Source organism: Rhincodon typus, chromosome 37, assembly GCF_021869965.1.
Source record: "Rhincodon typus isolate 14 chromosome 37, sRhiTyp1.1, whole genome shotgun sequence".
NCBI classification, from domain to species: domain Eukaryota; kingdom Metazoa; phylum Chordata; class Chondrichthyes; order Orectolobiformes; family Rhincodontidae; genus Rhincodon; species Rhincodon typus.
In genome coordinates this window covers 21443346-21469024 of record NC_063368.1, presented here as the reverse complement: position 1 = coordinate 21469024, position 25679 = coordinate 21443346, and the positions used below count along the sequence as shown (strand labels likewise).

The 25679-nt window shown below is 40.8% G+C and overlaps 1 protein-coding gene across 2 annotated transcripts in view; it reads right to left on the bottom strand.

Annotated features, from left to right (window-relative positions):
• Positions 1-10115: 10115 nt before the first annotated feature.
• Positions 10116-25679, bottom strand: part of LOC109913022 (protein KASH5-like) — a 67528-nt gene continuing 51964 nt past the window's right edge. For both annotated transcript variants that reach the window (XM_048617711.1, XM_048617710.1), the window contains 4 exons: positions 21000-21077; positions 18851-18907; positions 13634-13693; positions 10116-11111 (listed from right to left, as the gene is read on the bottom strand). In XM_048617711.1, coding sequence (XP_048473668.1) covers positions 11049-11111; positions 13634-13693; positions 18851-18907; positions 21000-21077 — 258 coding nt within the window. In that variant the 3' untranslated portion in view covers positions 10116-11048. The remainder of the gene's footprint in view (positions 11112-13633; positions 13694-18850; positions 18908-20999; positions 21078-25679) is intronic.

The window sequence follows — 25679 nt, the reverse complement described above, 5'->3', positions numbered from 1 at the left end:
TTCCATTATAATATTGTGGTACTAGTTTCTTTATAACCCTACAACAGTCTATGTTCTTTAGACATGATTAATATAATCTTTGTTATTTCTTAGACCGGATTAATCAAATTGGCAAGGGTAGTCTCAAGGGAAAGTTCATTGAACATATTACAGATTGCTTCTTGGAGCAATATGTTAGGGAGCCAAACTGCTTTTGCTATTGTATAATAAGGTGGGATCAATTACGATCTCATAGTAAAGGATAAGATCACAGCAAGCTAGAATTTCAAATTCAGTTTGAGGGTGAGAAACTGGAGTCCCACACAAATATTCTCGAGTTAAACAAAGGTTTACATAAATATAAGGACAGATTTGGTTCTAGTGGACTACGCAGAAAGACTAAAAGGTAGGACAGTTGATGAACAGTGGCAGATGTTTAAGGAAATATTCAATTCCTCCCAACTAAAATACATTCCAGCTATGAAGAAAGATTATGAGGGAAAAATCCATCCATGGCTAAGCAAGGAAGTTAAAGGTAACATAAAGACAAAAACTAAAGTGTACCATATTGCAAAGGCCAGTGGCAGGCTGGAAAATTGGGAAACTTTTAAAGATCAACAAAGGGTTACTCAAAAATTATGAAAGAACTAGTGCAAAATTTAAAAACAAAACAAAAGTTTCATTAAGTATATTAAAAGGGAAACAAGCAGCTAAAATGAATGTTGGTCCATTAGAGGATGGCACTGGGAATAATAGTGGTGAAGAAATGGCGGAGACACTAAAATCAATACTTTGCCTCAGTTTTCATGTTGAAGGACAACAGTACCATCCTAATAGTAACAAGTAATGCAGAAGTTATAGAAAAGCAGGAGCTAAGAATAATCATCATCACTACGGAAAAAGTACTGAACAAACTATGGTAATTGAAGCCAGACAAGTCCCCAGGGCCTGATGGCCTACATCTTAGGGTCTTAAAGGAAGTGGCAGGAGAGATAGTAGAGCTACTGGTTATAATATTCCAAAACTCCCTGGGTGCAGGAAAGGTTCTAGTGGGTTAGAGCAATGGTAATATAATACCCTTATTTAAAAAGGGAGGGAGGCAGAAAGTAGGAACCTACAGACCAGTTAGTTTAAGATCTGTTGTTAGGAAACTGTTAGAATCCATTATTAGGATTTAGGAAAGTCAAAACATAATCCATCAGAGTCAGCTTTGCCTTATGAAGAGTAATTCACGTTTGATTAATTTGATAGAGCTTTACAAAGATATAACAAGCAAAGTTGATAATGAGGATTCTATACATTTAATATATCTGGACTTCCAGAAAGCATTTTATAAGGGGCCGTGCAAAAGGCTAATACACAAGGTAAGATCACATGGGGTTAAGTTATTTGTTTGGATAGAAAATTGGCTAACCAACTAAAAGCAGAGAGTTGTGATAAATGTGTCTTTTTCTGGTTGGCAAGATGTAACTAGTGGGGTACCAAAAGGTTCAGTCCTCGGGCCCCAACTACTTACAATCTATATTAATGACTTGGAAACAAGGATAAAAGGGTAAATTTGCAGATGACACTAAAATAGATAGGCAAGCAAGTTGCAACAAAGAAATGAGAAATTTATAAATAGGTTAGTTGAATGAGCCAAAATTTGGAGTTTAACATGGATAAAATGTGAGATTACCCACTTTGGTTTGAAGTATAGAAAGGCAACTTATTATCTAAATGGACAGAAATTTCAGATTGCTTCAGAGCAGAGGGATCTTGGTGTCCTCATGTATGAATCACAGAAAACTGTAACGCAGATACAGAAGTTAGGCCTACATTATCTAGAGTTCAGAAGCATGAGAGGAGATCTGAATGAAGTATATAAGATATTAAAGTGATTGACAAACAAGATGTAGAGAGGATATTTCCTCATGTGGGGCAATCTAGAATGAGAGGTCATAGTTTAAGGTTAAAGGGTGGCAGATTTAAACGAGTGATAAGCAGAAATTACTTCTCTCAAAGGGTTGTGAATCTGTAGAATTCAGTACTCCAGAGTACTCTGGTGGCCAAGGCATTAAGTGATTTTAAGGAGGAGACAGATTAATTTATAATTAATAATGGGTTGAAGAGTTTCATAGATTTCATAGAATCCCTACAGTGTGGAAACAGGCCATTCGGCCCAACAAGTCCACACTGCCCCTTCGAAGAGCACCCCACTCAAACCCAATAGTCCTGCATTTCTCTTGTCTAACCCACCTAACCTAAACATCCCTGGGCACTATGGGCAATTTAGCATAGTCAATCCACCTACCCTGCACATCTTTGGACTGTGGGAGGAAACCAGAGCACCCAGAGGAAACCCACACAGACATGGGGAGAATGTGCAAACTCATGCAGTCACCCGAGGCTGGACTCGAACCCGGGTCCCTGGTGCTGTGAGGCAGCAATGCTAACCACTGAGCCACCATTGTGGAGAGAGGGCAAGAAAATGCACTTGGGGCTGAAATTAGATCAGCCATGATTATATTGGATGACAGTGCAGGCTCAAGGTGTTGAATTGCCTACATCTGTTCCTAGTTCTTGTGTACATCAACTGTCAGTTATTTGTATCTTCTCTCTTATACCTCCTGAAAACCCTTTTGCTTATATATTTTTAACATATTTTTCATGGTCTTGCTCTGTGTCACTGATCTTGGTTTCATGGTTTACTTGCTTAAGTCTTATTTGTGAATTATCATGATTATCTGTGATAAGGTTTTGCTGCATGCTCATTTTCATGCAAAGAAATATATCACAATTGCAAATTAATTAATAAATTATTTTTGTTCTCTGGTAGGCTTAAATGTTAGCTGAATGTTGGGGTGGGCTCATTATAGCACTGGAGCTTATTGCTCAGGCCTTGGGGGTGGGCATTGAGATTGGAAACTTTATTTCATTAAACTTCTTAAAGTTGGTCATGTTGTGACGTGTACAGCTTTTTCACTTGAATGTTGAAGGATGAGGGACAACCTAGCAGAAGTTTGCTAAATTATGAGAGGCATGGATACAATGGATAGTCAGAGTCTTTTTCCTAGGGTAGAAATGTCAATGACTAGGTTTAAGGTAAAAGGGGATAAATTTAAAGGAGATGTGAGGGGCAGGTTTTTGTATACCGAGGGTAGTAAGTGCCTGGAATGCACTGCCGGACGAGGTGGTGGAAACGGATACCATAGCAACTTTTAAGAGGTATCTTGACAGACATATGAATAAACAGGGAATAGAGGGATATGGACAGCACAAAACCAAAAGTTTTTTAGTTTAGATAAGTAACATATGTTAACACAGTCTTGGTGGGCCAAGGGGCCGATTCCTGAGCTGTTCTGTTCTTTGTTCTATAAAGCAATGATCTCCATTTAACGTTAAAGTTCTCTTCACAACTGTGCCTAAAACCAGTGTTCAACGAAGGTAGTTCGTGGAAAATATGATCTCTTTATTTTAATTTAATTTATATTTGCTCCTTGCATATTTACAGGTAATTTTTATGTCATCAGAATCACCCCCCAGAATGGCTGGTGAATTTTATTGGAGAGCATCCTAGAGCACATTTTCATCCACTTCCATTTGATGTGCCAGAAAACTGCTGGGACAATGCCAGAAAGCCTAAACTCTTGTGACCCAAAGATTTCAGATGCAAATTTCTCCACCAAATTCTCAAGCTTTTTTCTATTGGGCATTGACAAATCTGGAAAGCATTTCCATCATTTTGCATTTTATTGCAACACTACATCTCTGATGCTACTGTAAATCTCAAGAATATTAAATTTATAATGGCTATGTACAATTTATGACATATGTTAGCAACAAGTACTCTGAAACAAAGATTAACTTCCTTTTGCTTTGGTCAACATCAGTTCAACATGAATGGCTCAGTTGGCCTGAAGTTCAAGACCAATGCAGGATTGTTGGCCAGAGAAGGAGCATTCACATATCAGAAAGCAGGTTTTAAATCAACCTGCAAAATCTGTCTGACCCTCTAGAGGGAGACGGGAACATGAAAGTACACAAAGCAAGTCAAGTTACTTTCAACAAGCATATTCACAGAGGTGTATCCAGATTTATTTGGAAGCAAATAATCAATTTTCCTACTGCCCCATGGAGGAAATAAACTGAAAATGAAAACCAACCAGTTTTATTTTAAAATATTAAAACTTGAATCATGATCCCACTCCAAGGGCCTATCTCTTTAAAGTTCTGTGGCAGGCAAGTCTGGACGAATTGTTCTATTTGCATTCTATAGATAATTACTACCTGCTGAATCTCTTCAATTTCTAGTTGCAGTGAATGTTCTGGAGCTCTTACAGGAGTAGTGCTACTTTGTAATTCTACACTCTGAAGACCAGAGGCTCTGCAGATACAGAAAAAAAAGACAAGATGCACCGGCCAATATTTATCCAATCACAAAAAAAACATTATCTAGGTGTCATTACATTGTTTTTGTGGTAGCTTGCTGTACAAACTAGTTGCTGGATTTCCTACTTTAGAACAGTGACTACATCTCAAAAGTACTTAATTTCTTGTAAAGTGTTTGGAGGTGAAAGGTCATGAAAGTACTTTATAAATCCAAATTGTTCTTCCTTTCTTTTTACTCCTATTTCTACGTAAACAAATAAATGCTTCAGTTAATGTTTGGCACCCGCAAGAATTCCTCAACTGCTTTATCAAAGATCATTCCTCCATGAGAAATGGGAATGTTTACTGATTACTGTATTCAATATAATTTACAAATCTTCAAACTTTGAAGCAATTTGTCCATGTGCAAAAGAATCTCAATAACATTGAGGCTTGGTGACTTGCATGCAACTTTCACATCGAACAAGCATCAGGCAATGACCTTCTCAAACAAGAGAGAATCTAAGCATTTTCCTTGACATTCAGCAGCATTACAATCCCGTGATCTCTCACCATCAACACCCTATGGGTTACCACTGACCAGAAACTTAACTGGAGTAGTCATATATATACCTGGCTACAACAGCATAAGTACAGAGGAAATAGGAGCAGGCAAAGGCCATTCAACTCCTCAAGCCTGCTCAGATATTCAACTTGATCATGACTGATCTACTACTTCAATAACATTTTCCCCCATCCCTTGATGTCATAATATCTCAAAATCTATTGAACGCAGTCATTTTGTATGTTCAAGACAAAACTTCTAGATCCTTTTGGGGTAAAGATTTCTAAACATTCACCAACCTGAGTTAAGAAATGCTTCCTCCTCTCTGTCTTATATGGTCTAGCCTTTTCTGAAACTATGTCGCCTGGTTCTAGGGAAATTATCTTTCCTGCAGCAACCCTGTCAAACCCTGTAAGAATTCTGTATATCTGAATAAGAATACCTCTCATTCATCTAATATCTGTCGAATATAGGCCCATTCTCCTCAATTTCTCCTCAAAGAATATTCTTGCCATTCTATGGATCAGTCTAGTCTGGTGAACCTTCTCTGATCTCCCTCCAAGGCAAGTACATCCCTTCTTAGGCATAGAGACCACAACAGTGCATAATAATCCAGGTGCAATGTCACCAAGGGTCTAAACAATGAATGAGATGGCAAAAAACATGGCAGATGCAGCTTAACGTAGGGAAGTGCACACTTTGGGAGGAAGAATTAAAAGGCAGCCAATTATTTAAATGAAAAGAGACTCTAAAAATGTGCAGGTCAGAGAAGCCCAATTAGCATGCAGATGCAGCAAGACCCTAGTTGTCAAAGTAGCAAACATCTGCCATTTACCCACTCCCTGCGCATTAGAGGGTCAGTTAGCTCAGTTGGCAGGACAGCTGGATTATTCTGCAGAATGATGCCAACAGAGTGGATTCAATTCCACCATGGTTGAAGTTACAATGAAGGACTCTCTTTCTCAACCTCCTTCCTTGTCTGAGGTGTGATGACCCTCAGTTTAAACCATCACCAGTAATCTCTTTCTAATGAGAGAGGACCATGGTGATTTTACCTTAACGGGAGCTGCTCGCTTCATACCATGGGCCATCAAATATCGTGTAGCACTAAGGCTGGCTAGGTTCTGTCCATTATTGTAGATGTAGCTACAGATAGTTGCACAAACAGCTGATCAAGAAAAGTCAACGTATATTTACAAATGTGACAATGTATATACGGTGACGTGTCACCTGCATCACCTAAGTGCACTCAGAAGGTCTCCTTCTTTCTTTCTTTCCCACTACATCTCAGTGCAGTCCCAGTTGTGTTGCTGGGTGAAGGGAACCTAACCTACAAATGACCGTATTGGTCCCTTTGAGTTTTGGTTGGCTAATACTGTGGCATTTGTGGCTAGAGAGAATAGACATAATGCGTCCTTGGTTTGAACTCCCACAGGGCTGAGGGGGTTAAGTAAGGTGGAAATGGAAGGTTCAGCCACCTCTGGAATGTCCAAAGAGAAAACTCCTCGAGGTGCTGCCTACGGTTCCTTCTCTGGCTTGGTGCATACTGACAACATCCTGTCTCCTTATGAAGAAGGGCCATCTGCAGTGAAATCAAGGTCCCCTGTCCCACTGTCACATTGCCATTGGCTGCCCGAAATGTGTTGGTCTTCCAGAGCAAGCAGCTGACTTCAACTGAATGTTGCAGGCTGGGACATTCCAAGATCCACGACTACATGCTGAGGAACGCACTAAAGCTTAGGGCAGCTGCCACCAAGGCACAGTGGGGGAAGATCACTATCTAAGATGTTTCTGCCAAAGTTAAGTGGGGGTCCATTCAGTTATCAAATCCAAATATATGTAAATATGGTTTTGTATAAGCAAGAAATGCCTTGGGTTTGTTTGTTGTCCATATGTAATGACTATAGAGTCGAAGTGCTCTAGTAACTAGGCATGTATATAAACATTCTTTATGAACATTGTATATTTTTGAAATTCAAAAAAGCTCTCTGGGAAGAGTGTTCCCATAGCTGGTGTCATGGTGAAGCAGTCTGGGAAAGGTTCTGCACAGTTGGTGTCACGATGAAACAGTCTGGGAAGTGTGCGCTGGTTGTTGGAAGAAACAAACAGTGACATCACAGGAAAACTGGAGTGGTCTTACCCGATTGTAGGATTAGAGGCTCCAAGGAAGAGAACTGATTCGTAAGTAGCAGGTAAGTATTTACAACTTCTGTCACTTATGGTTTGTAAGGTCCTCTTATAGTTGACAGTTTCTAAGGGCTATATTCTGTAGCAAGAAATAACAGGAAAGGCCGAGAGAAATTGATATTATTTGATATTAAGCATCTTCCAAAAGGTTTAATTTAAGGGGGTAAGTTATGGCAGGAGAACTTAAAGCCCTGGTGTGCTCCTTCTGATGTATGTGGAAAGCTAGGTACATTTCCAGTCCCCAGGACCAGTATGTGTGTAGGAAGTGTCTCCAGCTGCAGCTCCTGATAGCCTGGGTTTTGGAGCTAAAGCGGTGGCTGGGAGCATCTGCAGAGCTGGGAATTGTAGGTAGCACATATACAGAGACGGTCACACCACAGGATAAGATTCCACAGGCAAAAAGGGAACAGGTGACCACGAGGCAGAGTAAGAGGACTAGGCAGACAGTGCAGGAGTGTCCTATGACTGTTCCCTTGAAAAACAGATATAACACTTTGGACACTGTTGAAGGGAATGTCCTCTCAGGGGAAAACAGCAACTACCAAATTCATGGTACCATAGTTGGCTCTGCTGCATAAGGGAGGAGTAAAAAGTGTGGAAATGCTGTCATAGGGGATTCAATTGAAAGAGGAATAGATAGGCATTTCTGTGGCTGCAAACAAGATTCCAGAATGGTATTAAAACAAAGAACTGCAGATGCTGGAAATCTGAAACAAAAACAGAAATTGCTGAAGAAACTCAGCAGGTCTGTCATCATCTGTGGAGATAAAGTAGAGTTAAAATTTAAGGTCCAGTAACCATTTTCAAAACTGTGTTACCTCCCTGGTGCTAGGCTCAAGGATGGACTGCAGGACATCATGAAGGGGACTGGTACCATCAACATATGTGAAAAAGGGGATAAGATTCTAAAAGCAGAATATAAAGAGCTCGGAAACAAGCTGAAAAGTAGGACCTTAAAGGCATGTGCTAATAGCAGAAATATATTGGATGAACATATGACTAAAGAGATGGTGTGAATGGGACAGTTTCAGATTTCTGGGGCATTGAGACCAGTTCTGGGGGAGACGGGAACATCAAGGGGTATTCAATATTTAGGATGGGCAGACATAAAAGAAAATGCATTACTGGTTAAAGAGGATATGAATACAATACTGAGGCAAAACATTAGCTCAAACAATGTAGAATCCATGTAATACAAGGGGTAAGAAAACATTAGTAAGGGTGGTATATAGACCACCAAACTCCAGTGGCAATGTTGAGAGTGGCATTAAACAGGAAGTCAGAGGTCCATGAAGTAAAGGAACATCTGTAATTACGGGTGACTTAATTTGTATACAGACTGAATGAATCAAATTAGTCACAATACTGTGGAGGAGGAATTTCTAAAGTTCCATATGGGATGGTTTTCTTGACCAATATGTTGAGGAACAACTAGAGAACAGGTCATCTTACATTTAGTATTACACAATGAGAAAGGAATAATTGGTAACATAGTTGTGAGAGACCCCTTGGGGTGAGCGATCACAATTTGATAGAATTATTCATCAAAATGGACGGTGAGGTGGTTAATTCTGACACTAGGGTCCTGAATCTTAGTAAGGGAAACTACAATGGTAGGGGATGTGAATTGACTATGATGGATCCAGAAATGTTACTAAAAGGAATGACAGTGGATAGGCAATGGCAAACCTTTATACAGCAAATGGGTGAACTACAAAAACTGTTTATTCCTGTCTAGCACAAGGAAGATTCCACACAGTGGACAAACCATAGCTTATGAGGTAAGTTAGAGATAGAATCAGATGTAAGAAAAAAAAAGAACAGACCTGAGGATTGGGAACAATTTAGAAGCTAAGGATGACCAAGGAATTGATCAAGATGGCGAAAATCATATGAGATTAAGCTTGTGGGGGACATAAGAACTGACTGTACAAGTTTTTATACGTATGCAAAAAGAAAAATTGGTAAAAACTAATTTAGGTCCCTTACAGTCAGAGATGGGAATTTATCACGGGAAACAAAGAAATGGACGATGAACTAAATTCATATTTCATGTTTGTCTTCACAAAGGAGGAAACAGATAATATATCATGGATGATGGGGAACACAGGGTTTAGATGAGAGGAGAAATTGAAGTAAATCTGTATTAGTAGAGAAATGGTGTTGCAGAAATTGATGAGTGAAGGCTGATAAATCCCAAGGGCCTGATAATCTATATCCCAGAGTACTGAAGGAAGTGGCCCTAAAAATAGTGGATACCTTGGTGGTCGACTTCCAAGATTCTTTAGACTCTCGACGAGTTCCTACAGAGTGGAGGGTACCGAATGTAACCCACTATTTAAAAAGGGACACAGAGAGAAAATAGGGAATTATAGTCCAGTGAGCCTGACTTCAACAGTGGGGAAGATGCTAGAGGCCATTATCAAGGATTTTATAGCACAGCACTTAGAAAACAGTGGTAGAATCAGACAGAATCAGCATGGATTCAAAAAAGGGAAAGCATGCTTGACAAATGTACTAGAATTCTTCAAGGATGTATCTAGCAGAGTTGACTGACAGAGCCAATAGACGTGCTTTATTTGGACTTTCAGAGGTTTTTGACAAAGTCCCTCATAAAAGATTAATGTGTAAGATTAAAGCACCTGGGATTGAAAGTGATGTGTTGAGATTAATAGAAAATTGGCTAGCAGACAGGAAACAAACAGTAGGAATAAATGGCGGCAGGCAGTGACTAGTGGGGTACCGCAAAGATCAGAACTAGGATCCTGGCAATTCACAATATATGTTAATTACTTAGATGAGGGAATTAAATGTAATATCTCAAAATCTGGAGATGAATATGTATGATGTTAACATTTAATATAGAAAAGAAATTAACTACTTACCAGAGTCTCACCAGACAACTGGCTCCTTCCTCCAATTCCAATCAGCTCTAATAAATCTAGTTCTGTCTCTGTAAACATTCTTTTTTGTTTCAAAAATATACTTTATTCATAGATTATCTATAAGTAAATACAAGTACAAAACAGTTCCATACAAATGCTGCAGAAAATACATTGGAATTTCGACATTCCTCAGTAGAGCTTCGATCTAGATGCAACAAAAAAGGCAGTTTCCAAACACGAAACTATTTACATTCCATTAAGGATGTGAGGTTTTCTCGAAACAAACACTCTTGTTAAATTTTGGCAGGAAGACATTAGATGGTGGTCTTCTCACACTGCACCTTGGCTGTGTCTCTGATGACCTGCTTAAGGGATGGGGCCAAATGGGACCAAGCAGGATCTCATCTCACCTCACCTTATCTCAGCTCATTTCAGCTTATCTCATCTCATATCACCGTGATGTTGACTGCCCATGCCATGAATTCCATACCTCATCTGTTCCTCTCAGTGATGCTGATCACCTGTTTGGGGTCCTCACCTTGCCCACTTTTCTAAGTGATGCTGACTGTCTGCCTGTCACAGGGTCCTCATCTTGCTCACTCCTCTCAGTGATACTGACTCTTCGTCAGAGGTCCTCATCTCACTAGTTTCTCTCTATTCATAATTCCAATCACTTGGCGGTCATATAATTCGTTCCCATCACTCTCTCTTCCTCTTTCCCCACGCAACTCAACTTCCTTTAAGAACTTCCCCAACCCACTCCCTGAACAGCCTTTTTTGGAGGAAAGTAAGAATTAAGTAGTCAGACTTAATGTTGTAGGCTGCACCAAATAATTTGACAAATAAATATCCAAAATAGAATACGATGTCAGAGGATGTCTGGTACCAGGGAGCAGAGTTCGATATTGGGTCCCCAGGCGGGGCTGGGGTAGGTGGTATCAGGTCAGGGTCTGGAGGTGTAAGTGGTCTACAGTTGATTTACGTTAGAATAGTTATTGTCCGCCTAACAGAAATCTGGGCCCATGATGAAAACTTGGGTCTTGTGAGATTTCCAAACCCTGATATCTATTGCTGTGCCCAACTTACTCTGTCAAATCTTCACATGTGAGATGATACTGTAATCCATTTATTTCTTCTTTCAATCCCTGTGTTGGGCAAAAAAGCAAGAACATTTATTTAAGACCATAGAGTCATATAGCATGCAAACAGACCCTTCAGCCCAACTAGTCAACGCTTAACATATTCCCAAACTAAATTAGTCCCAACTGCCTGCACTCGGCCCATATCCCTCCAAACCTTTCCTATACATGTACTCATTCAAATGTATTTTAATTGTTTTAATTGCACCCGCACACATCTGGCAGTTCATTCCACACATAAACCATTCTCCCTCTAAAAAAATTTGTCTCTCAAGTCCTCTTCAAATCTTTCGCATCTCACCTTAAAAATATGCCCCCTAGTTTCGAAAACCCCACCCTGGAGAAAAGACCCTTGTTATTCACCTTATCTATGCCCCTCATGATTTTATAAACCTCCATAAGGTCACCTCTCAACCTCCTTTGCTCCAGTGAAAAAAGTCCCAGTCCTACCAGTCTATTTTTATATCTCAAACCCTCCATTCCCAGCAACGTTCTGGTAAATCTTTTCTGAACATCCCTCCAGCTTAATAATACCCTTCCTATAACAGGACAGCCAAGTATATTTATTAATTAATTAAGTATTACCAAGGAAGTTGTCTGTCACAGAATTCCATAATCAGGTAGGTTTCTAGTTACCATGTATATTCCTTTGTTTCTCTAGTTAAGCAGAAATGGTGACCTTAACTGGCAGTCACGATTCAGAACCCTCCTGGGAAATTTGTATATTTTATACTGCATTTGTCGGTGGAGATTTTTATTGCTTATCGGGCAGGTTTGCAATTTTGATGGTTCAGCTAATAGCTCACAACACAGATCACAGCAGGGTCTCTGTTCAACTTTTAGGATGAGTGCTGATAGCAGGTCAGCATTTGTTGTTCATGCCATTGAAATGTACATCCAGCTATGGTATTTCAAAGGTTGGCTAAAAGTCAGACACATTGCTGTGGATCTGGAGTCACATAGGCCAGACCAGGTAAGTTTGATAAACTTCCTCCCCCAGAGGACTCTAATGAATTGGGTTGATTCTTACGACTATCAACAATACTTTCAAGGTCACCATTACTGGGATTAATTTTCTGTTCCAGATCGTAATGTTTGAATGAACTGAAATTTATTAAAATGAATTAAAGGGTGGCACAGTGGCTAACACTGCTGCCTCACAGCATCAGAGACCCGGGTTCAATTCCAGTTTTGGGTGATTATCTGTGTAGAGTTTACACATTCTCTCCATGTTTGCATGGGTTTGCACCCACAGTTCAAAGGTGCACAGGTTAGGTGGATTGGCTGTGCTGAATTGCCCCATAGTGTCCAGGGATATGACGACCAGATGGATTAACCATGGCAAATGTGGGATTCTGGGACAAGGTGGGGAGCTAGGTCTGGGTGGGATGCTCTTTGGAGGGTTGATCCAGAATTGATGGGGAGAATGGCCCCTTTCTGCACTGTACGGACTCTATAATTCTATAAATTGAAATTTTATCAGCTACTGTGGTGTGATTTGAATTTATGTCCCGAGGGCATCAGCCTGAGTCAGTGACATTACCACTACACCACCATCGCCCTCGGAGAATGCACAGGAAACAGTCAGCTGCCAAGCTGTGTTTAAACTGAAACCAGGCCAGTCAACACTGATTGGTCAAGGCAATGGCACAGAGAATGCAATAAGGAATGGTTGTTCCCCTAGCTTTGAAAAAGGCACAATGCACAGTCACGGCATTCTCAATGGGAGTCTCTACCAGTGAGAACCCACTTGTGAATCAATCAGCATCCTTTTCTCAAGCAGTATAAATTCTTGTTCCCTTTGAGATTTAGTATTCTTACAATTCTGTCCTGAGGAGTGCATAACAAAAAACTTTGATGGCATATCTCTTTATCCAAGAATACTCAAGAATGTATATTTGTTATAAACCATGTATCAGTTCTTTAAATGTTAGCCACTATCAGTCCAACTTTTTATGTAGATTCCCAATCTCACAGCTGATTTGCCCCTCATACCTTCATAGTTTCCTTTGTTTAGATTTAATACCCACTTTCAAGTTGAACTACATCACTTAACGAAAAACTCTAACATATTCCTAGAGGTGCATTTACGACAAGATTATTTATTACCTCATTCTCATTGCACGTTATTGATCTAAAATAGCCTGTTCCCTGAATAGTTCTTCAACATACTGTTGTAGAAAACTAGCTTGTATCCATTCCAGGAATCTGCCCTCTACAGCTTTATAGGCTAATTCAGTCAATATGAAGAGTGAACCTTCCCATGGTTAAATCCAACACTCAGATAAAAAAATACTTTTTTTCTCTTAGCAACCTTGATTGATTCACAACGTATTTTCAACATTCTTATATTAGGGGAGTACAAATTTGGTTTTTGACTGTCACAGGTCTGATTAAGTCTTCCATCATTCTGAACATGTCTGAAAATGCTTCAACAGCAAATATATCAATCCTGATGTGAAGTAAATATTTTCATTTCAGTTTTTTTAAAGTGCTTGTTGATCCTTTGTACTTTGGTGTTATTTTACCTTAATGATGCTACTGTATTCATCCACAGTTGATTTCAGTTCTACTGACTGGTTTATTTTCTGTAAAATAACAATTGACAGCCATCTCAAACTACAATAATGTCAACTAATTCATATGACAATTTTTATGCCAAACCACTTGAGAAACCTTGAAATCTATCAATCAATTTATGACCCATGGATAAAAAGTGGATTCTATTCTTTGACTTGTACATCCCTGTTTTGTTTTCTATTCATTTTTTTCTGATTATTATAATGTCATTTTACTGTTCTTTCATGTTTCTTGTTTTGTTATTATTCCAGAACCCTCTCTCTCACGAGATGCTACTTGTGGAGATTTGGTAATAAATGCAACTACAGTAAAAGAACTCTACTCTTGAATCCAATGTCCAATTTTACATATTCCATTCTACAGTATCCAACATGTCAAGCTCCCCATTTCAATAAGATCATTTGTGATTTTTCTAAACTCCAAAAGGTGTAGGCCTAACTGGCTTAATTGTTTTTCATTAAGTAATGCCAGAGGTGGGGGAGTTGCATTACTGATTAGGGACCATATCACACTGTGTTGAGGGAGGACACCTGGAATGATCTTGCAGTGAGGCATTATAGGTAGAGTTCAGGAATAGGACGGGTGCAGTCACAATGCTGGAATTGTACCACAGACCTCCCAGCTGCCAGCGGGAAATAGAGGAAGAAATATGTAAACAGATTCTGGAAAAATATGAAAATAGCAGGGTTGTTTTGGTGGGTGATATTGACTGGGCCTCCCATAGTGCCAGGAGTTTGGATGGGGAGCAATTTGTTAGGTGTCTCCAGGAGGGCTTTTTGAAACAGTATGTGCCTAGTCCAATGAGGGAGGGGGCCACACTGGACCTGGTATTGGGAAATGAGACTGGCCAGATGATCAAAGTTTCAGTCAGGGAGCATTTTGGCAAGAGTGACCATAATTCCGTAAGTTTGGATATTTATGGATGAGGACAAGAATGGACCTCAGATGAAGGTGTTAAACTGGAGAAAGGTTGACAATGACTGAATTAGGCAAGAATTGGAGAATGTGGATGAGCAGTGGCTGTTTGAGAGTAAATCTACATCTGACATGTGGGAATCTTTTAAAGACCAGTTGATTAGACTGCAGGGCAGACATATTCCTCTGAAAATGAAGGATAGAAATGGCAGGATTCAGGAACCTGGGATGACAGAGGAAATTATCAGCTTAATCAAAAAAAAGGAAGCATACCTAAGGTCTAGGCTACTAAAAACAGAAAGTCCTTGAAGAATATAGAGAAAGTAGGAAGCAGCTCAAACAGGAAGTTAAGAGGGCTAAAAGGAGCCATGAAATGTCCTTGGACAGCAAGTTAAAGGAGAATCCCAAGGCATTTCATACACATATTAGGAGGAAGAGGGTAGCTAGGGGAGTAGTAGGCCCACTCAACGATAGAGGAGGGAGGCTGTGTGTGAAGCAGATCCTTAATTTTAAAAAAAATTGTGGGATGTCAGTGTCGCTGGCTGGCCAGCATTTATTGACCATCCCTAGCTGCCCTTGAGAAGATGGTGGTGAGTTGCCTTCTCGAACCGCTGCAGCCAACCTGCTGTGGGTTGACACACAATGCCATTAGGGAAGGAATTCCAGAGATCTGACACAGCAACAGTGAAGAAGGATCGATGATATGTTTCAAAGTCAGGATAGTGAACGGCTTTGACGGAAACTTGAAGGTAGTGGAGTTCCGATATATCTGCTGCCCTTGTCCTTCTGGATAGAAGTGGTCATGGGTTTGGAAGGTGCTGTCTGGGAATCTTTGGTGAATTTCTGCAGTGCATCTTGTAGATGGTACACACTGCTGCTACTGAGTGTCATTCATGAGGGAGTGGATGCTTGTGGATATAGCGGGCTGCTTTGTCCTAGACGGTGTTAAGCTTCTTGAGTGTTGTTGGGGCTGCACCCATCCAGGCAGGCAGGGAGTATTCCATCACATTCCAGACTTGTGCTTTGTAGATGGTGGACAGGCTTTCAGGAATCAGGTAGTGAGTTACTTGCCGCTATATTCCAAGCCTCTGACCTGCTCTTGCTGCCACCAAGTTTATGTGGTGAGTCCAATTGAGTTTCTGGTCAATGGTAACTCCCAGGACATGGACAGTGGGGTATTCAATGATGGTAACATCATTGTATGTTAAGGGGAGGTGGTTAGATTTGTCTCTTATTAGTGATGGTCATAGCCTGGCATTTGAGTGGCACGAATGTTACATTCCACTTGTCAGCCCAAGCCTAGATATTGTCCAGATCTTGTTGCATTTGAACATGGACTGCTTCAGCAGCTGAGGAGTCGCAAATGGTGCTGGACATTGTCCAATTATCGGTGACCATACCCACTTCTGATCTTATGATGGAGTGAAGGATATTGATGAAGCACCTGAAGATGGGTGGCCCTAGGACAGTACCCTGAGGAACTCCTGCAGAGATATCCTGGAGCTGAGATGACTGACCTTCAACAACCACAACCATCTTCCTATGTGCCAGGTATGATTCCAACCATCGGAAAGTTTGCCCCTAACACCCATTGATTCCAGTTTTGCTAGGGCTCCTTGATGCCACACTCAATTGAATGCAACCTTTATGTCAAGGGCTGTTGCTGTCACCTCACCTCTGGAATTCAGCTCTCTTGTCCATGTTTGAACCAAGACTGTAATGAGGTCAGGAGCTGAGTGGCCCTGGCGGAACCCAAACTGGGCGTCACTGAGCAGGTTATTTCTGAGCAGGTGCTGATTGATAGCACTGTTGATGACACCTTCCATCGCTTTACTTCTCATTGAGAGTAGACTGATAGGCCGCTAATTGGCCAGGTTGGATTTGTCCTGCTTTTTATGTACAGGACATATCTGGGCAATTTTCCACATTGTCGGGTAGATGCCAGTGTTGTAACTGTACTGCAACAGCTTGGCTAGGGGAGCAAGTTCTGGAGCACTATTCTTCAGTACTATTGCCAGAATGTTGTCAGGACCCACAGATTGCAGCATCCAATGTCTCCAACTGTTTCTTGATATCATGTGGAGTGAACTGAATTGGCTGAAGACTGGTATCTGTAATGCTGGGGTCCACTGGAGGAGGTAGAAATGGATCATCCACTCAGCACTTCTGGCTGAAGATTGCTGCGATACAGCCTTATCTTTTGCGCTGATGTTCTGAGCTCTTCATTGAGGATGGGGATATTTGTGGAGCCTCCTCCTCCAGCGAGTTAAGCATCCATCACCATTCACATCTGGATGTGGCAGGATTGCACAGCTTGGATCTGATCCATTGGCTGTAGGATTGGTTAGCTTTGTGGATCACTTGCTGCTTATGCTGCTTTGCGTGCAAGTAGTCCTGTTTGGTGGCTTCACCAGGTTGATACCTCATATGCAGGAATGCCCTGGTGCTGCTCCTGGCATGGCCTCCTGCACTCTCCATTAAATCAGGGCTAATCCCATGGTTTGATGGTAATGGTTGAGTAGGGGATAAACTGGGACATGAGGTTACAGATTGCGCTGGAGCACAAATGAGTATATTACATCAGTATTCACCAAAGAGAGGGAGATGAGGGATGTTGAGGTTAGGAAAAGGTGTGTGAATACTCTCGGGCAGGTCAACATAATGAAGGAGAAAGTGTTGCATGTCTTGAAATGCATTAAGGTAGACAATTTCCCAGGGCCAGATGGGATCAATCCTCAAATACTGTGGGAAGCAAGGAAATAGCTGGGCCTTAACAGATATCTTTGCATCCTCTTTGGCCTCAGGCAAGGTCAAGAGGAGAATGGCTAACATTGTTCCTTTGTTTAAGAAGGGAAACAGATAATCCAGGTAATTACAGGCTGATGAGCCTGACATCATTGGTGGGAAAGCTGTTGGTGAAGTTAATGAGAGACAGGATTTATTTACATTTGGACGTGACTGGACTTGTTAGTCATAGCCAGTATGGGTTTGTGCAGGGAAGGTCATGTTTCACCAACTTGATTGAGTTTTTTGAGAAGGTAACAAGAATGATTAATGATGGAAGGGCAGTGGATGTTGTCTACATGGACCTTAGATAAGGCACCTCATTGCAAGCTGGTACAAAAAGTAGAGTTTCATGGGATCCGGGTGTGTTGGCCAGATGGATACAGAATTGGCTTGGTTATCATAGAAGACAGAGGATCAGCAGTGGAAGGACGTGTTTTGGAATGGAGATCAATAACTTTTGGTGTGCCGCAGGAATCAGTGCCGTTTCAATGAAGGCAAGCATGTTGTAAGCCTTCTTGACCACTTTACCCACCTGTGCTGCCACTTGCAGGGATCTGTGGACCTGTAAACCTAGATCCCTCTGAATATCAATACTCCTAAGGGTTCTGCCATTTGTTGTAAAATTCATACCTGAATTTGATCTTCCAAAATACATCACCTTGCATTTGTCCAGATTAAACTCTATCTGCCATTTCTCTGCCCAAATCTGCAATCTATGGATATCCCGCTGTATCCTTTGAAAATCCTCCTCACTATCTGCAACTCCGCTAATTTTGGTGTCATCCTCAAACTTATTAATCAGAGCACCTACATCTTCCTCCAGATCATTTACATATATTACAAACAACTACTTTTAAAGACCAGCCTCCAGCAGTCTTTAAGATTGATGGTTAGGCCTAATACAACGATGTGGAGCATATACAACTCAAATGCTATCCATTCTTAGCTGGATTTCTCATTTAAGGCTCTACAATGATGTATATGGAGGCGCCGGTGTTAGACTGGGGTGAACAAAGTCAGAAGTCACGAGACACCAGGTTATAGTCCAACAGGTTTATTTGACATCACAAGATTTCGGAATGCTGCTCCTTCATCAGGTGGACTATAACCTGGTATTGTGTGACTTCTGACAAAGTTCCACAATGACATAGATTGCTAATTTACATGTCAAAAGGAAATTAGTACCTGTTCCAAATGGGAGCCTTGGACAACTTTAAAGTCATTCAATGCAGTACAGTACCTGGCAGATTTCTGGTGCAGGTTGACCATAACGGGCCATATCATCAAATTCCAGTGCCTATGCCTGTTTATAGGTGTAAAACAGTCAACTTCCAATAGGTTGATTTACTGAAAACTACTTCTGGTTATTCATAAACATAATTGATATTTACTTCAAGAAACCTGATTAGTAACTGATGTGAATGCACATTTAGTGTAAAACAAGCCATCTTGGATAGACCCACCTCAGTTAGTAAGACATCCTTGATGGACAATAGTCTCTTGACTTCATACATCTCGCTCTTAAAAAAAAGCATTAACATTTTAGAGAATCATACTAAACTTTGCAGCAGCATCTTGTGGCAAGAAACTGAATATCATGGTAATACGACAATTAGCTTGGATGGCTAGTTGGTGATGCACAGCGCCACCAACAAATGGGTTCAATTCCCACACCAGCTCTTGTTATATGAAGGACTCTCCTACTCAACTTTTCCTCTCGCTCAAGGCATGGTGACTGTCAGGTTAAACCACCAACACCAGAAAAGAAGAGCATGGATGTACTGCTGAGGTTATACAAGACTCTGGTCAGACCGCATTTAGAATATTGCAAGCTGTTTTGGGCTCCACATCTCAGGAAGGATGTGCTAGCATTGGAGGGGGTCCAGAGGAAATCTACAAGAATGATCCTGGGGATCAAGGGCTTGTCATATGAGGAGAGGTTGAGGACTCCAGTATGTCTGTATGAATGAGATCTGCTCTCAAATGGAGTTTAGAAGGACAGAGGGGGATCTGATTGAAACTTACAGAAAACTGACAGGCTTGGACACAGTGGATGTTGAGAAGATGTTTCCACTAGGAGGAGAAACTAGGACCCAAGCCTTACAGTGAAGGGACGACCCTTTAGAACTGAGATGAGAAGAATTTCTTCAGCGAAAGAGTGGTGAATCTGTGCAACTCATTGCAGCAGAGGATGTGAAAGCCAAGTCATTGAGTGTATTTAAGATAGAGATAGATAGGTTCTTGATTGGTAAGGGGATCAAGGGTTACGGGAAGAAGGCAGGAGAATGAGATTGAGAAATACGTCAACCACGACTGAATTGTAGAGCAGACTCAATGGGCTGAATGGCCTAATTCTCCTCCTATATCTTATGGTTTTAAGATCTCTCTTAAATGAGAGACCAGCCCTATGACCTGGTAAGACTATGTTGACTTTAGTTCCATTTCGCTTATCGTTCTCCTGATCATTCATTGTTTCAGTAGATAATCTGATAACACTTCAAGAAGGACCGTCAGCACCATCTCTTCAGACTCTTGCAATTGTTCTGCCAAAGAACAATTGAGAGAGCCCTAACCTAGAGCCCATAAACAAAAATTTAACTCACCCTTTTATAAAGGATAAACAGCAATAATATATTTTCAATTTGACATTCAAAAATTTTGCTTTCACTCTTTTGGGAAATTCTAAATCAACAATCTTAATATTGATTATAACCAACCAGACAATAAATACCTAAGGCAGAATCTTATCATGGTCTGAGATACCTGGGCTACGGTAAGATTTGCGATAGAATCGCACCAGAAGTCCCACAGGGCCTATCTCAATGTCAGCAGCATCTCCTGTCTTCTTTTATGCATTTGCCCAGCAGCATGTTTTTGCCTAAGCAGTAGCCAGTTGCCAATTATAGCTTGTTCAATGTCTTATTAATGCCAGAACCCACCTTATAAATATTCAGCTTCCTATCTGACCAAACACACCAAACGAGGTAGACACGAAGAGTTCTCGACATGGAAGCCAGAGTGGATACTTGGCAACTTCAGCTGGCCACTTGCTCCAAAGGGCTTTCAAGCTAGAGAGCTTTTAAAGATGGCACTGGTGCCAGGCATGTGATGTGAAGGACATAATAGGGTGGGCCAGGTAGTTAATAAGGTGAATTTGGTAAAATATAGCGAGAAAACGCAGTCGGCCCACTGGTGAAAACCCTTTAAAAAATTCATTCAAATTCACACTTAACCAACAAAATATTTGTACCTGCTGCTGTAGTTGGTCTCAGCCAGAGCAACACAATAGGGAAAATGAATAATACACATTAAAGAGGGTTTCCACTCCCAGCTGCTACTCAGCAACCATTTCTAGAACTCCAAAAATTTGGTCAATAGTCTCTAATGGGATCAGATTTTACCTTGACATCTTCACAGTGAGAACGCGCAGAGCATCACTATCAACCACAGTCCTATTCTTACCCAACATTTATACTTATGGCCAAAACAGCAGCAAACCCTAAAGTGAAATGGCAGGGATATAGTAATAACTTGCTGCACCAAAAAAAAAATCAATCTTAGAAACTGCCAGAAAGTCTTTTTTTCCATTTTCCTAACACTGCAGTGGCACACCTTCAGCTCAACCTTTTCCGATATCAGTTCTTCAATTCTCCAGTGTGCGTAGTCTTTCTCAGCTGTTAGTTTTCCATTCTGCATTGGATGCAAGAAAGTGAAACCTTACATTTTTGATATATCAAATTTCAACCTTAAATCCATTAGACATTTTTTAAAATTGTTATATATTTTCCCAACAAATCTCCTGTGGGATTTTTTTTCATGTGTTAACCACCAGCAGTAAATCACATGTTTGCCAGTTGAAGAATTTATGTGCAAAGCCTGTTAAGGTACTTGCACGTTAAACAAACCATCAAAGATGAGGGAGAGGGGGAACAGGATTAAATCAATATGGAGTTGGAAGGGCGATAAAACACTCCCCCCCTGCAATATTATCATATTTTATTTTATTAGGAAACAGACAGTAGTGATTAATGGATGTTTTTCAAACTGAGGCAACATTTGCTGCAGTTATCCAGGAGTCAGCATTGGCACTCTTTCTTTTCCTGATATATACTAAGCAGAATTTAGGAAACAGGGCATAATTTCAAAATTTATACATAATTCAATGCTTGGGGGCACTGTGAACTGTGAGAATAATGCAATACTTCAAAAGGAGGTGAAATGCGCTGACAAGTGGCAAATGAAATTACATACAAAGATATGAATCAGGAGCAGAAGTCCATTCAGTGCCTCAAGTCTGCTCCATCATTCAATATTAATCAATTAAAATCTTCTAACTGATTAAACATTTAACAGCATTTTAGGTTTGCTTAGTACATGCTCATCAGTGGTGTGGCCCTTTTATCTTTTAACTTATAAATTTTGTGTCTGATACTACCTCTCTCACTAACACCTAAAGAAGGAATAAGACTCCGAAAGCTTGTGTTTTCAAATAAACCTGTTGGACTATAACCTGGTGTCTTGTGATTTCTGACATCATTCAATAAGATTATGGCTGATCTGGTTACTCCACATTGCCAGCTATCCTGATAACCTTTCACCTCCCTTGCTAATCAAGAATCTATCTATCTATCTGTCTATCCTATTTAAAGTTCAGTGAGGAGTTGTGCAAAATGATTCATCTTGGTTGGAAGAACACAGAGACTGTATTAAACAAAGGAGGTGCATGAGTATGGGAACCTAGATGTGTACGTGCATCAGTCACTGAAGGTGGCAGAAGAAGTTGACAGCGCAATTAATAAAACACAGACTAACCTAATCTCTATTAGTAGGGACTTGGAGTACTGAGTCGACCTCAACTGAAGTACTGTGTTCAATTCTGGAAAGAAGTGAGGGCATCAGACAGAATGCAGAAAAGGTTCATTGGAATGGAACCAGGAATAACGCACTTTAGTTATATAAATAGATTAGAGAGTTCAGGATTGTTTTCTTAATGAAGTCTGAGAGAAGAATTGAGAGGTATTCAAATTGTGAAAGGTTGGGACAGAGTAGATCAGGATTAACTGTTCTCACTGGCGGAAGAAGCAAAAATGAAACGGTGCAGATTATGGTAATTGGCAAAAGAAGCATTAGGCAACATGAAGAAAAACTTCACACAGTAAGAGTTAAGGTCTAAAAGATGCTGTCCGAGTATGTGATGCTGGTTGATTCAATCAAGGAATTCAAAAGTGTATTCAACTGTTATCTGAAAAGGAAGAAAAAGGGAGAAGGTAAGAAAAGTACCACCGAATTGTTCATTCTGGGAAATAGTACAGACACAATGAGCCAAATGGCCTCCTTCTGTGCTATAACATTTCTGTGATTGTGATATTTGTTCTCATATTATTAATTATTTGCATCATTCCTATATATAAAGTAACAGATGATCTGTTATGAATTTTGATCATTGGCTAAATTGTTTTCTTAGATTTGGGCTCATTGATAGGCCAGCATTTATTATCTATCCCTAATTATCCTTGGGAAGGTTGTGATGAACTAACTTCTTGAACTAATGTGTAGGAATATCTACTGTGGTGTTAGTGTGAGAATTCCAGGGTTTTGATTCAGTGATGGTGAAAAACCAGCAATATTATTCCAAGTTAGGATCATGTGAGACTTGGAGGGGAAATTGAGATGGTGGTGCTCACATACATCTGCTACCCTCTTCCTTCTAGATGTTAAATCAGCCTTTCTACTTCTGTATTCGTAACCCAGTATAATTAAAACTTTCAAAGACCCTCAAAATTGACGTTAATGGTTCCTAGTTTGATTAATCAATCCCGAACTCTAAGAATAATCAATTCCAGGCAATGGTTTGTACCTTAAACAAAAGATTAGAAATTTATGAACAAAATAGAAACTTCTGCAGAGTAAAAGTAAGCAACAAAGTAATCTAATTGGTCAATGCTATAAAGCCAAAAAAACCCTTTGGTTTCACACAAAAGACAAATAGACTATTAGAGGATAAATAAAATAATATAACAAAACTGGCCAGATTACTTAAATGGTTTCCTCTATGTGTTGTTTCACTGGTACAGATGATTGTTTCTTGGTTGATTTTCTGAAGATGTCAATTGGGGCTCAGTTCACTCGCCTAAAGGCAACAAGAAAACTTGGTTTTCTATTCTCTGAGCTTCAAAGAGCTACTCGTGGAAGGTTAGGCAGGGAGCTTTCAAATCTCATGCTGTAGCATCAACAGCCAGACTTTTTTTTGTTTTGTAGACAGTCCAAAACCCAATCAAACTCTGGCCACTCCCTGAAAGACTGACCATCTCCTCCACAAGGTTACATTCATCGTTCAACATCTGTCGTCTGCTTGAGCATAAAGGTCTTTTCCAGGCTAGCTGGAACCAATTCAAAGAATAAAGAACAAAGAACAAAGAAAATTACAGCACAGGAACAGGCCCTTTGGCCTTCCAAGCCTGCGCCAATCCAGATCCTCTATCTAAACCTGTCACCTATTTTCCAAGGATCTGTATCCCTCTGCTCCCTGCCCATTCATGTATCTGTCTAGATACATCCTAAATGACGCTATCGTGCCCGCCTCTACCACCTCCACTGGCAACGTGTTCCAGGCACCCACCACCCTCTGCGTAAAGAACTTTCCACGCATATCTCCCTTAAGCTTTTCCCCTCTCACCTTGAAATCGTGACCCCTAGTAACTGAGAACCCCACTCTGGGAAAACGCTTCTTGCTATCCACCCTGTCTATACGTCTCATGATTTTGTAGACCTCAATCAGGTTCCCCCTCAACCTCCGTCTTTCTAATGTAAACAATCCTAATCTACTCAACTGCTCTTCATAGCTAGCACCCTCCATACCAGGCAACATCCTGGTGAATCTCCTCTGCACCCTCTCCAAAGCATCCACATCCTTTTGGTAATGTGGCGACCACAATTCCCAGGTACTGACCTTGTTAATAGCCAGCTTCTGCTTTCTGTTTAGACATACTGCTCAGCCCCGGTGACGAAGCACCTGCAGAACTTTGATCAGGAACCAAACTGCAATTAACTTCCATGCCTGGCCTCACAAATAAACAAAAGCTGGTTTGTTCTGTTTTCCTTTCAATACAAGATATCACCTGTAGTGACTGGAATGAGAGCCAGGTTTATCTTATTGAGTATGAGATCCTGATTGGGGCTGTTAAGCTGGGCCAATCAGACATAGCTGGCTGACAGATATAAACAGGAGTCTCAGAGATTCTCACTATCCTAGGGACTAGCTCTGAGCTAGCTAGTCAGAGTCCATGTACTGTGCACATGTAAATAAAGGGGTGACTTGGTGACAGGACACTTGCCTCCAGGAAGTTATTTCAGTGGTGATGAGAGAAAAAACAGAATGCTCCTGAAGAAAACTTTGCTTATAACAGTTGTCGTTGAGTTGGGGTAAGCATTTCTGGCATCATGCCTTTCTTTTGGAAGCTTGACTCATTCAACCCTGCCATCAAAGATTGGGCCCAGTCTCTGGAAAGATTGTTTTTTTTTTTCCACACAAATGACATTGGGGCAGATGAAAGGCAACAAGTAATTCTTCTGATTGTTTGTGGACCTGCAGCATTTTCAGTTATTAGGAGCCTAATGTTCCCTGAGACACCAGATAACAATATTATGATTCTAAGCCTCCTCTAATTCTGAGACGTTATCAGTTTTACTTGGCAATTCAAGAATCAGGGGAATCCGTATCAGGATTTTTCATGAGGTTAAGATGACTAGCAGCGGATTGTGATTTTGGGTTAACCCTGAAGGAGATGCTGAGAGACCATTTGATACGTGGGATTAATGATGTAACCATGCAAAAGCGCCTACTAGCTGAAGCCCAAATGGACTTCAAACAGGCACTGCAACTGCCTCAGTCATTAGACATTAGACATGTGGCAAGCAGAGCATGAGAGTTACAGGATTTCCTGTAGGAAATGGACGCCCTCACCTGCCCAACTGAGCTTGGGGAACACCACTTGAGTGTAGGTAATCGCATAGCCTCACACAGTCCATTCTGGTTTTAAACTTTCTGGACACCCTTCCAGTCACTGCTGACAATATCTGACTGTGGACGCAAAAAGATCCAGTCCTGACTAAACTAAAACATCTGGTGGTAATGGGGGAAACAAAAGGGCCATCACAACCAGAAGTAAAACCTTTCCGGACCCAACAAGACCAGACAACCGTACAGGAGCAGAGGTAGTAGGAACTGCAGATGCTGGAGAATCCGAGACAACAAGGTGCAGGGCTGGATGAACACAGCAGGCCGAGCAGAAA